The sequence below is a fragment of the Struthio camelus genome, chromosome 13 (genome assembly GCF_040807025.1).
Source record: "Struthio camelus isolate bStrCam1 chromosome 13, bStrCam1.hap1, whole genome shotgun sequence".
Taxonomy (NCBI): Eukaryota; Metazoa; Chordata; class Aves; order Struthioniformes; family Struthionidae; genus Struthio; species Struthio camelus.
Window position 1 is genome coordinate 7,082,266 of NC_090954.1, and position 16,410 is coordinate 7,098,675.

Consider the following 16,410-nt stretch of genomic DNA (forward strand, 5'->3'; position numbering starts at 1 on the left):
TCTCAAATTATCGGATTAAATAAAGCCGACGTGCAGCAACAAAAGTCAAAGCGTGCTCTGCTGAGAGGATCGTTTCCTCATTTTACAGAGTTGGGTTTTTTTTTTTTTTTTCCTCTTAAACATTTGTGTTAAAGACACGGCTGAACCACACTTCAGGAAAGGATATATGTCAAGACGACTGCTATACAATAAAAAAAGGAGGGGAAGTTCCCCCACCTGCAGCAAAAGCTGTCAAAATTAAAACATGGCAAGGTCTGTCTTACCTTCCTTTTTTGGCTTACTGATTTCTCAAGATTTCTATATAGAAAGTGAAGCTTTGTTTCACATTACAAGGACACAAATGCATTTCTACATCTACAGTAACTCCGACTGCAATGGAGAAAATCTTAAACATTCATTAAACAACGATGCATTGTCCGGCAGGAAAAGATGGAGCAGAAGCACTCACTTTTCCACGTCTGCTGATCTGGAGAAACACTGTGGGCTTCTTTACAAAATCCTGGAGGTTCTCCCTCTCGCCTTCCATTTCCATTCGCTGCTGCTCTTGCAAAAGCTTGAAAACAATATTCGCTGCCCTGCCGCTTTTGTCACACGCTGGTAAAAATTGATTTTCCCTACTGAGTGTCAAAGCGGTCGCCGCTTTTCTTTATTCTTCTGCTTTCTTCATTCACATTATTGATGTCAGTGGGAAAGGGCACGGCTTAGGGAACGTGTTTCTTACTTAACTGTTGCAGATCTCAACGGGAGAACAGGGTAAGAAGCTTACCTCTTTTCTTTTCTGTGTAATGCCAACATGCTGGCTTTTAAAAAATCTCTGTGAAAAATTCGGTGGATTTTTAAAAAATCCAAAAAAAAAAAAAAAAAAAGCAAAGCAAGAAAGAGAGCTAATTAGGTTCCTGCATATTTCAAAAAGTCTAACGATTTTAAGGAAGATCAAGTGCTGGTCCTATGAACGGCAGCAGCATCTCAATAGCAAGAGACTCACTTGACTGGAGCACGAGGAAGGACCAAAGATATTTGCTGTGTAGGCCATTTTTCTCCTGCTTCAATGGAAATGGAGAAAAAAACTGAAGCTTCAAGTTCCTTGAAATCTTTCTGCAAATGCAGGTTCTCTCCGCAGCTTTAAGGTCAGACTGGCTTGCTATTGCCTGGGTTAAATGGGTTGTAGGAAACTCAATGCACTTATAAAGGTCCCTTTCAAAAGGGGATATTTCACAGTAAGGTTATGGATTGAGTGAGAGATATGGAGTGCTTTTACCAGTCACTTGCCATCTCCTCTGCAACTTATTCCCTTTCTGACGTTGCCCAGATAGCCGGACAGTTAAAAAAATGGAAGCAGCCTACGCCTATTTAAGAGACGCATTTGCAGTACAAACCAAACTCTTAGGACCACCGTAAAGCCTCTTCTGTCTCACCATGTCCTCGGCTGGACCGACGCAGCTCCCCATGCTGTTACTCAGCAATTTCCATCAGACAACCTTGCTTGCGCACACCTTGTCAGCTCAAAGACGCCACCTCAGAAACCACCGCTGCTGGTCTTCCTCTTTGTAATCTAGAAGACGGGTTCGTGTTCTGGAAAAAGCAGCTCTTCTTCGGACAAAGGAGATCCATGGAAAGAGTACACAACAATAGGAATGAGAAATGAAAAAAACGGAAAAAGGGCCAAGAAGGAATACGGATTCCTTTCAGGTCTTGTTCTCGTCATACATGTCCAAAGTAGGCTCCATCGCTGAGAATTCACTCTCGTAGACCAGGCTTCGGGGAGACAGAGAATTACGATGGAAGAAGTGACTGCCTAGAAGAGGGAGAACAAAACCTTGTTAGGAAAAGGCAAACAACGTAAGACCCGAGTACAGCGTTTTGCGTGCGCAGCGTTCCCTTACCCGCGTTCTCACCACAAACACGGTATGCACGGAAAACACAGCCACTCTTTTAATGCAAACCTGTAAGAGCCTTATAAATAGTTAGCAGAGGAGAGCTAAGGCGGAGAGATCATAACTTTCTCAGACTCATAATTTTGTGCAGGAGGAAGGGGCATTTGGATAATAAGCATTTATCTTGGTACCACCAGTCACTGAGCTGGAAAATGCTGCTTCTTGCAGTCCTTCTGCTTTCCTTCTGCTACGTACCTGCATATACCCAGCACAGAGTGATAAGCAGCGTCCATGAAAGACTTTGACTAAGCCGGACATTTTCTTCTCTAGGAATTATCAGATTAAACACATACGCTTCATCTACCAAGTCACTCTGAAGGCCTGGGCATAGGGTTGTAGATTCCCACAATCCTAGCCTACCCTGTGCTGTAGGTACCTCATCTTCGTTCCTATTTTGGTAATGTGGAATTAATATTTCAGATACCCCCCAAGAGGTGCTGCAAGGGTTTGCAGCCATTCATTTATTACTCTGCCGGTTCAAAGCAGTGCTTTACATATGCATGAACAAATCCACCTCAAACGGTTCTTTCAGAGAAAATAGGTCAAGTCTCAGCAAAGCCGGGGCAGGCCTGAGCGTCACACTTCACACTTGCTATTGATTTAAAGCCTCAGAAGCTTATAAAAGGGGCACATGCTTCCTCAGGACAACCCAGAACCCTTTGGTAGGTTCCCAGTTTCGTGCGCCAGGCGTGAGAACGACAAGGGATCCAGCACGGGATTGAAAGGCACAATTCGGCTGAGCGAAGAAGTCACCTAGAACTGGGCGATCGACACCACTGAGCCTCCTCCAGAGCTCAGCCGCCTCCATCCTCCCAGAATCATCTTCTAGAAATAGGCGTTTCGACTTTTCCTCGTAAAGGAGCAAAGATGACCCACCCTCTTCTCTGGCACTGGTGGTGGTGACGATGCCCATCGTTGAAACAACAACCCAGAGATGGTTCAAAGTATGGGGAATGGAGGCTCAGCTCTCCCCTTGGAGGCAGTTCAAGCTGACCTTGCCATGGCTCTTCAACTCTGCAGATGTGTTTCGTGAGGAGCCCAGCCCTGCTGCTGTACAAAAGGTTCTCTCTGAAAATATCTATCAGATCAAGGCCCTCAGCTAAAACGCTTCACTACTCGGTTTCCTGATCTCAGCAGGGATTAGCTGGGAGCAAGGCTGCTTAGATTACAATACACCGGGCAGCCACGGAAGCCAAATTCCAGGCAACTGAAAAGCTTCCAAGTTCATCAAGAAGACGTTCAGTAAAACAAGGCACCTCCAGTTTCAGGCATCAGTAGAGCAAGACGCTTAGGGGATTGCAGTTTTAGTCTTGGCAGAATTGAGGTGCTTAAATCCTCCTTATTTGCCAAGGTTTGAGTTCAGCCTATACCGTTCTAAAAAAAAAAGCTTATGAGAGGTATGAGAGGAACAATTCAGCTGCTATTACCCTAAACACCTTAGCCTCTTCCCCACTCACCCAAGAGACAGGCTCAGAAAAAGAAAAAAAAATCTTCTTAGGAATTAAAAGAAAAAGCTAGTGCTGTAATCAAATTTAGGGAGGTGCTGTAAGAGCAAAAATGAGGACAAATTCTGCACTTGTCAACGGCTTAACAATAGCTTTGGCCGGAAGAGCCAGAAATACTGTAGCCAGGCATCCCGTGAACTTCCTTTCGCAGAGCTCTGACAGCGAGCTGCCACCCTGACATACAGCTAATTCCAGACCTGAGCTGCACAGCAGCTGCCGTCCAAGCCAAATTCCTGCTAAGAAGAGCAGCAAACTGAAGCGGTACAATATCATCTACCACCAGCTTCCTAACCCCGCTCCAAACCTCTGCCTCCATCGCCAAAAGCGAGAACACAAATTCACTTCACCATCCTCGCTGAGATTAAACTATTTTATTTATGATCTTGCAGTAAACCGGAACCAACAGCAGTGAAATGAGCAGTGACACTGCACAGGAGCAAGCTGCTCGCTCTGCCTGTTGCACAGATCCAGGCATAAGGAAGCAACGGCCTGTGTGGGAATATACTTTGCATATTCTAGGTTACCAGAACTGGCCAGTGGTTGAAATAGAGAGACAGTGATTTTTTGGAACGTTATTACTTGGAACTATGACTTCCAGACAGATTATACTCTGCCTTCAAACAAACATAAACTGCACATTTGAGCCTACTTTGGAACGGTAAAGGATAAAAGAAATTTCAAGATTCTTCTGCGCTTTGTGTTACGGGTTGGGATCGTTTAATTTGTGATGACTGAGTCTCAGCTTGGTGTTGAATTAAGCCATGCATGCTGAATGTTTCATCTCCCTTCTCTCCACCCGCTGAAATGCTACACGCCGAACAACCAACGCTGAAACAAAACAAAAAGGATTCAAAAAGCTCAGTGCTGCTTCTATTTGTTTTTATTAAACAAAAATCAAACAGGGGATTAGGAAGTAGACAGCCTAGGCAGTCATTTCCTCTGTGTGCATGGAAACTTCCACTCTAGCAGATTCAAGGGAGAGATTTCATCAACAGGCAGACGGGTCATCTGACAAAGAATTTTTTTAATTAATCTGAAAACATGCACTGTATATCCAGTATCTCTGAAATTCTTTGCTGTGATGTTTCCTTGCTTCTTGACAAAATAAATTTAACCCACCCACTTCCAGGGAAGCTGCACATTTTTATACAGATACAAACCGCTTTGCTTTCACACCGCTCTTGGGACAAATCATTCCTGCTTTTTCAAAATGCCTCTCCCCCTGCTGCTGCTGCTTTTTTTTTTTTTAAAGCACCTGAATCAAGTAGCCTTTTTCCAGATTATTCCTGTTAGCAGGATTATCTTCATGCTCAACAACACGTTAAAGAATGTCTTTAAAAAGAAAGCAAATAATCTACGTATCTTTCCTAGGTGAAGGACACCAAAAAAGAGCACTTAGTTTGTTAAATCAGAACTTTTTTTTGGAAATGTTTAGCCAGATTTTACCATCTCCCACAGAAAAGCCCACTAGCAGTCTGTTACTAATCCTCTGTGAACCGAAATCTGTTTCCATGTAATACTCCATCCCTCTGGACAGAGGGGTCTAAGGGAGCCTCAGGAGGAGTCTAAGCCAGAGAGACCGCTCAGACTTGCGCGCTCACACGCGCGCAGTCTGCTCGATACAAAAAATCCAGCTGTTATTCAGTACTTTTCATCGCTAGATCTTCAGGTGCTCTAATAACCAGGTCGGTATTATTATCCACGTTTTACAGATGGTGGAACAGAGTCAGCAGGGCAAAGTGACCCAGCTACGGTAATCTTCTAGCCAGAACCTGGAAGAGAACATGCAGGAATACTCTGATAGGGCCCATTACGCTGAGAGCCAAAATTGCTGGTCTCTGCTATCAGCCTGAAAGACTCCAGAGCTTAAAAACCAAACATAGGCTAGTTCTCCTCTGCAGGAACCCTTGGCTAGTTTAGACACTGAAAGAAGCCACTGGCACCTCACCCAGTGTGTTTTTTTTTCTCTTAATGCAGAAAACCACTAGCACTTGTTTAAAACTGTGGCATCAGTCTGGCTTACAAATCCACTGAATAAATGTATTTTAAGAACAAGCAGAAACATTCACAGTTCCAAATTCAGCTTATGAATCTGCTCTCCGCATTTTGCAGCTGCCAAGAATGATCAAAATTTATCCCTTAGGTATGGAAAACAACTGGGAAATCTGCCTTCAGTTTTAATAAATCTAAATTAATACTTCAGTTCTCTCTGCCATTGTTTTCCATTATGTGCTTATAGTGAACTTTTCAGATAAATTTTATTCAGTTTGAAAGTAAACCAACTAACCTGGAATTTATCCCTACACCTACCTTAGGATGCTACAGAAACGGGCACACAATAAAGGCCAAAACTTAAAAAGACACGGCATTGCTGTAGGTGCATTAGCAGTAGGTATCACCTGATGTTCCCTCTCTGTCTGAAAGTGTTTTAGTGTACCCAGAGCTGCTAATCAGGGCCTCCTCCTGCCAAAGCTGTAGTCCCTCCAGCAACACGTCTTCTTAACGTGGAAAAAAGACCCAGCACTCTGCAGCTCAGACAAGCTCTCTCTGCTGTCCACACCTTCTCAGTTGAAGTACAGAGCAGAATTATTTCATAAAGCATCCTTTCCTTGAAGCGAGCTGCTCAGCAAGGCACTGCTACTCCCTCTTGGCCTCCACCGTAGTATACTAGTCTATCTCCCCTGTCCTGCCATCTTCACAACATCTGGAAAAAGGGACCAGCTGTTCTCCTTTCCTCTCCTTACTATGATAATGCACGTGACAGTAAAGTTACTTGTATTTTATGCGTTGACACCTGAAAGCAAGGTAGGCAACACAACTCGGGAATTTACAGTTTGCTTCGATCCAGAGTCAAAAAGTTACTGACTTTCTTGGGATGGTGCAAAGTCCATCTTTGAATATATTTATTTTATGAACAGGATAAACTTACTTTGTTAGCCTGACCTGTGATGAACCTATCAAACACTGTCTGCTCTTTTTATTAACACTTTGTGGAGACAATTGTTAGAGGTGCAAAACAACAGTTAAAAAAGATGGCCCTGGGCTATTTACATCTTTTACAGAAGAAAAATGCACCAGGAGCACCGACAACCACTTTGTTCCCAAGATCACTGAACAGAAGGAATCGGCATTGGAACGGTCTGTGGTGCCCTGCACATCTGGGTCACCAGGTTACTCAGGCTTCCCCTGCGTGTTCCTCCCAGTACTTTAAAAAGCACTTAAAGACTTTTGTTTCAGGAGGCAAGCACCAACAAACTGATTGATTATCCTATTCCTTTTGAGAAGCAGATGAAAAAATGTAACCACTTCATAGCCTGTATGCTAAAACCATGCTCTATCCTCATTCATCCATTTTGGCAACGATGCTCAGATTTTACAAGGAGACAGCCTTGAAATGCAGTATGTTTGAGGTTTTTCTCTTCATGAGCAAGTCCAATGGGGTTTTCCAGTCTTTCAAAATGTGCTTACTGCTCTATTGATTGTGTTCATGTTTCTTTCAAAATTTCACAAGGACACAATGAAAAATAATTCTATTAAATGTACTTAAGCTATCACGTACTTCATTTCTCATTCTGAAAGCTGCCTTCTCAGCTGAAGCCTATTCGACAGATAAGAATTAAGCGACTATTTTAATGTAGACTTTGGCTGTGTTCCTAAATTCCGAAAGTGCCTGTACATAAAAATAAAATAAAATTAAAATCTCTATTTCCCAGTACATTAAAAAATTTAAATCCTACAGTAAAATTGGTTCTCTCAGTTCATTTAATTAAATTAGAAAGCATTATGTTCCAGATGTCTAAATCTTGATACGAGAACAACAAAAACCAAAAAATAAACTCAGAACAGATTTTAACTTCTATCAGTTGTAATTATTTTCCTTACCAATTTGTTACCTTCACCTACCCATCTCATTAACTCAAACAGCAGCAGCTGGCTGTGAATCAAATCTACAGGTTTTAACTGATTGTTGTGAAATTACTTATACGCTGCTTGCATAAGGACACCCGTGTGAAACAACCTGAATGAGTACGGCAAATGGGAGATTTCTGCCCTGCCTCCTCAACAGTTAAAAAAAAACCAACCAACCAACCAACCAACCAAACATGGCAGGAAGGGACATGTTTGCATAGGTTTTCTATATTACCATAAAGATCATTATCAATCTTTCATGAGCTAAAAACGAACAAAAACTAACCCCATCACTAATGTGAAAACAGGTTCCACAAACGACAGCGGAGGGAAATGTTACCTTCTCACTTGGTTTTAGGAAGGAAGAAGTGGTTTAGATTAGCTTTCTGCTTTTTAGAAGAAAAATGGGCGAGGTGGAAAGACAGAAACAGAAAAGGTTTATGATCTGTACGTCAAGAAAACAGTACTGCAAACCTTTAGCAATCATTGACCTGAAGACAAAAATCATACTGCAGTCTTCCTGGTGCCAGAGGAGTGTTACAGGCGGAGAACTGGAGAGAACATTATTGTAAATTAGTTCTGGGGTGGCGTCAAAGCAAGCCCACGTATATACTAAAATGTTTGGCTCAGCTATTTGCCTAACAAGCTGGTATGGAGCGATTGCTAATAATACTCTCGTTAGTCACGCCAGTGCTGGGTGGCATCATAAAAATGGCACTGCATGAGATTTCCACTTGCTAGCTTTTGTGTGTTCCAAAATGAAAGGAGGAGAATACAGATCTGCAAAGACGAAATCATTCACAGGAAATAAAACACCTTGTAAAATTTGCAAAACACCGTCAGACTTAAATACTAACACGGAAAGGCCATAAAAAATAAAATTCTCACAGTATAACATTTCATAATTAAAGTTTTTATTTCTTCACTTTTTCCTTAATACAAAGCTTTGGCATCAGCAAATTTTATGAAAAAATAGAATGTACTGGATAACGCTTGTGCTGCATGATCGATAAATGATGCATAAAAATAGGTGTCTCTCTCTCCAAGGCAATCGGCCGGAAAGCATTTCTTCAATACCATTCTGCTCTGTGGGGCAGAAAAAAGGGACAAAATATTTATATAGAAGTTAATACTGTTGATACTCAAATAAAAATCCTGTAAAAAGTAAGTTAGTGAGAAATGACTAATTACACAGGGCTAGAGCAGTAAAAGAGGTCTGTACTCCTTACATCATTTTTACAAGATGAGTAAAACGGACAAGACTGCCAGAGGTTTGGGCACTTTTTGGAGGAAAATCCATCTCCCACTGCAAAATTTCTCTAAGTGGGGCTATCCAATGTCTGGGCTTTTTGGACTTTAAAATACAGCTATGCAGTTGTTTGTGGCCATTCCCTAAGCAACAAAGCAAAAAGTGCTTTATCAATCTATCTATCTATCTATTTTTTAAATCAATACTTAAATCATTCAATGGCAGAGCAGCTGTGATGTCAGAACAGTTCTGACTGCTGAGCCCATGGATATTATGAGACCAAGAGAAAGCCTTATTTTCTTATCCCTTAGATGATGTTTACTTTTATCTGGAACTGTTTAAAAATATGTATTTTTGTACACATGTAAGCACAGCTACCGAACTATTGCTCTAAACAACGTGTTTAAGCTGCAGGAAGGACATGGGAGAAAAAAAAAGGATCAGGACATTTTCTTAGGAGAGTTTAATTGTAGAATATTTGGCACCTTTCTCTTGCACCAGTATACTACATGGCCTCATTATTGCTACTATTGTGTTCTGATACGGAAAAAAAACTTTCAGCTTCCTCTTGAAACATCACTATATCAAATGTAGCGTACATCAGCATTGCTTTTTTATGGAGGAGGACAACATAAAAAGCAGGTATGCTATAATGATATTTAATGGAAGTCGCAGAAAGAGAGAGCTGCTATGTATTTGGCATGATAATCGGCATAGAAAATGCTTCTTGTCTTGCATTTTGGAACACAGGGTGTCAACGAAACAATAACTCCAAGAATTAGTGGCAGGCACATACACATTTTAAGCTATCTAAAATGAGTAGTCTAACTCAGCAGCAATTGGGGAGGCTGCTCAGATTCCAACGGATTCAGTTGAAAAGCCACATGAAAGCTGAAAGATAAAGCTAGGGACCTCAGTTACCTAAAGAAGCAATTTTTGATAGCTCAAGTTTCTGCCATTGCTAATCTTCTTCAGTCTGCCTCAAAGTATACATTTGTATACGTTCAAATTTTCAGTCCTATCGCTGGTGAAAGTAGCTCACATTAAATCAGTATGTCCTTTGTTTGTACTAAGGGAACACCATTCTGAAAATACCTCTCTGGAGGCCATAAATCTCTGCCAAGGTGAAGAAGCTTGCCCTTTCAGTAAAAACAGAGACAGAGCCAACTGAGCAACATCAAGACAACAAAAAGAAGAGCTGCAAGGGAGAGAGCAGAAATACAGCTGCTCTGAGTACCCAGCCTGGATGATACTACACAGACTATAATTCCTTTAACTTCTTCCTAACGATGTGGAAGATGTGGAAATGCCCAGAAATGCAGGCATTCCCGTTCCACAAGCTCACACCTCGCCTTGCTCCATGCTCTCCCAGGCTATTTTTCAGTGGCAGATTAACTGTTTTCAACTATGGCTACCATGGTGCTGATGATTGAGTTCAAGATTGAGGGAAAAAAAAGAAAGATCAGATTACTTGATTGGGCTATTTAAAGTTTTAAAACTTTTCTTCATTTTGCCCTTTTGGAATTATCACTTGACAAGGAGGAAAGGAGGATAGATCCACAGACTAGCGGTAATCAAAGGCTCACGATAACCAAAACCTTTAAGAACTTATTATATCCCCTTCCTGAAGGAGATTAGCTGGAGACTCTCTAAACTTTTACCCTGAAGACTATTAAATGTGTTTCCATCTTGTTAAGAAGGGTACCTTACACTTTCTGGAGAACAACAAAAGTCAAGTAAATTGCTTCTTTCCTTAATATCAATAACGAAAAAAATGGAAAGTACGTTTATAAAGCCACAACATTTTCAAGCTGCACAGGAGAGCGCCTTTGAATCTCACCCCACTGCTGGTAAGAGATCAGCACAGTTAATGGCATCTCAGCTGTGTCAAGATGTTCAGAGGGAAAAAAAAACGTTGATACTTCCTCTCCCCAAATAAATAAATTAGGATTAAATATATATCATTATCCCAGATGTCCTGTACACCTAATCTGAAAACAACTAGATGTACCTAGTTAATCTGTCTGCAAAACAGATTTATACTTGCCCACACACATAACTATAGAAAAGACTGAAAGGCATGTGCTGGAGCCATTTCTTCTCCAGCCTGTCTGCAGGGAGGCAGGGGAGGGAAAGAGTCCATCAAAATCAAGAAAGCAGAGATGTCTTTAAGCACTCTTTTGACTGCAGTTCTTAAACATACTAAAATGAAAGGTCGGGATATTGGTCTGCTCTATCCACTTAAGAGAGACAAGAAACAGCAGTGCATTCATTGTTTATCTTTCTCCCTCTCCTAACAGTAAAAAGTTAGTTTTCTATATAAATCCCCCCTTTTCAAAAATATAAAGCTGGACTGAGAAACTGAGGTGAAAATGGTCAAAGGCAGTAGTAACTTCTCACTCCACCAAGTGAATTTTCTTTATGAGGATTAACAGCATAAACCTAACTTCCACCTAGATCATTGATCAAAAATGAATATAAATATTGTCTCTCTCCCCCCTTTCATTTCTCCACTTTGCGGGGAGATTTCCTCAGACAATCCAGCTAAACATAAATTAAGAGGGAGTTCAGATGTTACCCTGGAGCCTACTGTCAATAGTGAGAGACTTCCACTCGAGAAAAGCAGAAAAAAACTGCATTTTTTTCCTTCTGTTCTCTCAGTATTTCTTTCCAAAGCTGTCTGTGACACACACACCAGAAATATATAGAAACATCTGAATATTTACTTACTCATTAGCATTCAAGCTAGCTGTGGCTTTGATGATCATGTAGCAGAGTGTGAGGGCACTGAGGAGGCCAAAACTGGCAATAATAAACCATTCTTCTGTTGACAAAGGAAAGGGAGGAAATCACTCGTGGGAGAAGGCTTATGTCAAAGCGATGCCAATTTTTCCCTCAAACACCACTGGCGGAAGGCAAGAGGTTTCTAAGCCATGACTGGCACCAGGAAGTGAAGCAGAAGGAGGTTAGCCACAGAGTTACTGACTGGAGAAGGCTAGCAAAGAAGAAGCGGAGAGAGGTGTGGAAAAAAAGCATGGCACAACAGTATTTCCCGGCTGAGGCCAAAGGTTAGCGATAAAGAAAGCTTTCTTAACAATGCAAAGTGAAATGCAGAAACAAGGGAAAATGTCATGAAAACTCTGTCCGCCCCCAAGTCAGAAAGAAGAGTGTCAGGGTTGGTTTAGGCTTGCCGAGATGTGTCTCTTCACATAAGCACATCCAATATATTTTCACACTTTTAATTTATTTGTGTCTTTGCCCCCTAACCGCCTCCCCAAACAAATGCTATAGTATTATTTTAAAACGAAAAATAGGACTTATTCAACAGTGAAGCATAATTATTAGTGTTCTCAACTTAATAGAAATACAACATGGAAAAAACATTGGCATTTCAGTGTTAATGTACACAGACACTTTAACAAATAAATAAAAAGAAATATAACTAATGCTCTTAAAGAATGTTCACTATTCAAAGTGTTATTCTCTCCCCTCAGGATCAAATTTGGCACATAGTAATAGACTGGAACACAAACACTCTTTTGCTGTATATGGCTTTTGGTTTAACTCATACGCATCAAAGAACGCATGTGTCATCCATAAAATCTAAACATTTGAACAGCCTTTTCTACAGCTTTATTTTATAAACATTGTCAGAATGAACTGTTGCTGATATTTCTTGTTTTACCCTGGCATCCCATCTGTGCAAGAGAAGTACTACAATCGGGAACACGCAGTCAAAGCACCTTCTGTAAAACCAGGAGGTTATGAGGTTTAACTGAAACTACCGAGTTTCCCTCCACCAATGACAAAGAAAGCTGCACACCAACAGATTTTTCTGTGTTAATAGAACTGAATATGGGAAAATTAGATGTTGAACACTACAGAACAAAGTGACTTATTGTTTTTGCAAAGGATCTAGATTCTATGCTTGGATTTTCCCTTCTCAGACCAGGACACTTATGGACATGGACTGTGTGTTTCATAAGAAAAGGGTTTTTTTTTTTTGTTTTGTTTAAATGATACATTTATTTTGTTGTAGTGTCTAAAGAAACACTCTGTAATGGACTGCATCAGTTGCACTGCTTTTTATACGTATATTGGTGATAATGGCACCAAGTGCAAATCTAGATAATAGATACACATAAGGAAAATACAAGGAGAAAATTAAACTGCTGTGCTGCATGGATTCCATTTTTGTAATGCAGCCAGAAAAACAACCATTCACACATCAGATTGAGAGTGTTCAGCATTTGGAAATATGATGCACTTTCACACATACAGTATTCACTATAGGACTTCTTATACATTAAAAACACCAGCTAAAATCTATTAAGTTGAAATTTCCCACACTGCTTTTTCGGATAAGAGCTCGCAAACAGTGCAGGAACAATTTTCTGATGTCATAAAACACTTGGCAATACTCAGCACATCAGATGCTTTTTAAATTCACAAATCTCGTAAGAAAAAAAATCACTAGGGGATATCAGAATTCCAGTAGTAACATTCTCAGGGGAAAAACGCTTGCAGAAACAGTAACCAGCTAATATATTTATATATGGATAAATTACTCCATGTAAAGTATTCTGAGAGAATAAACAATGTTTTTGGCAATTCAGCTTCTTACACCGGTTACCAAATGCAGGAGGTTTATTTTGTTGTCTTTTTAGTTCATCCAGCGTTCTTTGTTCGCAGATCTAAATGGATTTTCCATTAATAATGGAACTGTTGGCACTGTTGTACCTAGAGTTATCCGTTTCAAAACGGAGTATATGCTTCTTACAGAGACACTGAGGTCACCTTTGTCTCTGCAAGGAAATCTTTTACCACTGCCTCGCAGCACAGAACCATAGCAAAGCAAGTGCCACATACCAGGAAAAACAGAGAACTGTAATGGAAGCCAAAGAAAACTTACTTGTCACAGCAATGTTGATCTCTCCTGACCTTGGAGTCAGTTCTCCGTCCTGTGGAAGTTGTGACATCCCAGAGGTGCGCAAGGGCTCCAGGCTGAGAGAGCTGTCATTGGCAAAATCGCCAAGTGCTGATCGTCTGTTAGCTGGCTGGCCCCTGGTGAGCCTTTCCATGTCAAAGGCTACGTTATCTGTACATGGAACGTTTGGCTGAAAAAACAAGAAATTCCACATTAAAATGGTGAACGTTCTACATGTAGAAAACCTATACATTGAGTAAAACCACACACACACATTTTATTAGGCTGCTGAGACTCTCCTCAGATCATACAGGAGAGAAACACGTGATTTGGCAAATTCTAGCTGAAGTTGCCCCTTCAATCAAGTTAACTTCACTGCGAAGCGTAGGAGGAAGAAGCAGGAAATAGGATTAAGGTTCAGGAAAGGGCCTTGAATATGCTTGTATGACAGCCTACGCACGCCTGTATCGTTTACTACTTTGAGCAATGATTAAGTTTCCTCTCTTTGAACTCCACTTCCACAGTAGGAAGGTCTTGCATAACATGCACCAACTTCTATTGTTTCTTCCTCTAAAATTTCAGGTATGTTGTTAATTGCAAAAATAGCTTATGCACAACACACCTGCAACTATTTTTTTTATTTTATTTTTTTAAGAAACTGTGCAACTTTTAAATTGACACGGCCAGAAATAGAGGCCTGATTATTCTCTCACTGTGCTTGATTCAAAAGCTGCTTTAATTAGTGCAAAATTATCCAGTTCCCACGAACAAATATCTTCATATTCTCTCCTCTTTCTCCCTTATTTTTTTTCTTCTGAGAAAAGCACAACTCCCATCCTCAGAGGTTTCTCCTCATATGGGAAAACCAGAAAAATTATCTTTGAGGCCCTTCTCTCCTATCCCCTTGTGAACTGGTCAACAAAAGCAGTCCCGAGAGACCCCCTAACCCATGAGCTGCTCTAAACACAACTGAGGAAGACTAGCTGGCCTCGGCTAATGCACGCTGTGCAGCTTTGGCCACGGCATTTACCGTATACGCAGATCTGCGAGTGTCTAGAGGAGGCCACAACGACAACAGGAGGTTTAGAAAGGAAATTTAATGAAGAAAGGTTGAAAGAAGTTGAGAAAGGGGAAGAATATTCAACAGATAAGAAATAGTTATAGACGGGCATATAATAGAATAATATTCTCAAAGACCAACCAGGGAAAACAACAACAAGAAATCAGCAGTAAAAATACTAAATTCTTCTTAATACTAGGCATTAGGAAGAGCTTTCTGACTAAGGGCACTGGAATACCCTTCTCCCTTTCTCCCCTAGAATCATTCTGCATACTCTGCGTCTCAGACGCGGCGGGAAGAGGAGCTCACAACAGCCTAACTTACCACAATTCCCAGGGCCTTCAAAATGTTCAGTTTGCACATGGGACACGTACAGTGTTCACTAAGCCACGGATCCACACAGGCTTTGTGGAAAACATGCCTAGAACAACAGACATGGCACGTATTATACAATATAGAATGGCTTGCTAATCATAAGAGAGCTATTTTAACAAACTTGTAAGTGGTTGCCTTTTTAACCAAGTAAACAGAACAAATTCTAGAATTGCCAGTTCTGTGCCGACTGCAAAAAAAAAAAAATTTAAAATTCTTCCTTGTTGTTACCACCAGTTACTAAGAGCTCACAAAGAAAATACGCTTCAAAGGAGAGGTGGGTTTTTTTTTTTTTTTGCCTTTTTTGTGGATATGAGTATGCACATGGACAGAATAATGAGGGCAATGTAAATTCCCCACCCTAACGTTGTATGAAGCTCCATCTCAATTTCTTTTAAGAATGTAATCATAAATGAGGTAAGAAGAGCACAAATCCGTCAGAAATCTATTTTATTGAAAAGTCAGCCTATCTACAAATTTAAAAGGCAAACCAGATATACTTATGCCTGATTTTGTAAGGGCTTTTATAATAAGCACATCTGAATGAAAAGAAGAAACAACATTTTAAAAGGCTTTTTCCTACAATCAGTGTTTCTTGGTACCTGGAAAGAAAACACGTCTGTCATCATATGACGGTCATAGAAAAGCAAAACCCTTTCAAAGATGAAAAAGCAAAATAGGCTTCTACCTTCGCAGCAGGCAATTCTGTGCTAGTGAACAGTTTGAATTACCACCTACATGGCTTACAAAATCTTTTAGTTATGTACATGAATACAAATGTAACAGTGTTGGATTGATATAAACTAATATAACAAGAAAGTAATGCGCAGGGACCGTAACAACATATCTAAACTAATGGAACAGATTTGTTCTCCTGGCTTTTCAGACAAAGAACTTTAATTTAGAGCATGCATACTCATGGCAGAAATGGGTATCACTAGACTTTATACATGATCTAGATTTAGCAGAATAACTTAATCTGATTGACTGCCCATGGTAAGAACCTAGATCTTGCATTTCCAGCGGCACTGGCTGCAGAACCTCCTGGAGCAAAAAGAGCAGGGGTACCTGTACACAACAGACCAGTGATCACGACAAAGATCAGCAAGCGGAAGGGCTGCTTAGCCAGCAAACAGCTTTGCTCTAAAACGAACAGGCAAAGGGGTAGTGGCAGAACAAGGTGTTCTTGACACCTATTTGAGGCATCAGCACAGTCTGTAAGGGGTCATGCACATCCCTGAGACAGCATAAAGATGAGGTGCTCTTTCTCCTCTCCCAGGTTACATGTGCTGCTCTGTACCTCAATAAGCTCCACATGGAGTCTGGGACTTTTCCCTCTCTATCCCACAGCATTTTAAAAGCAGAGACCAAATAAGGCATGCTATCAGATAATTAGCTTTTAAATCTCCAGAAAGTCACTTGGGAGAATGGCATCCTGAAATTGTTAATAAGCA

General features: G+C 40.7%; 1 protein-coding gene across 3 annotated transcripts in view; it reads right to left on the bottom strand.

The window, feature by feature from the left end:
* Positions 1–274: 274 nt before the first annotated feature.
* RNF130 (ring finger protein 130) overlaps positions 275–16,410 on the bottom strand; it is a 56,190-nt gene continuing 40,054 nt past the window's right edge. The window contains exons 6-9 of one of the 3 annotated variants that reach the window (XM_068959410.1): positions 14,909–15,005; positions 13,510–13,714; positions 11,328–11,421; positions 8,241–8,434 (exon numbers count right to left, since the gene is read on the bottom strand). In XM_068959410.1, coding sequence (XP_068815511.1) covers positions 8,419–8,434; positions 11,328–11,421; positions 13,510–13,714; positions 14,909–15,005 — 412 coding nt within the window. In that variant the 3' untranslated portion in view covers positions 8,241–8,418. Of the gene's footprint in view, positions 1,796–8,240; positions 8,435–11,327; positions 11,422–13,509; positions 13,715–14,908; positions 15,006–16,410 lie in introns of those variants that run through there. The other 2 variants (XM_068959411.1, XM_068959409.1) reach the window with 2 other exon arrangements.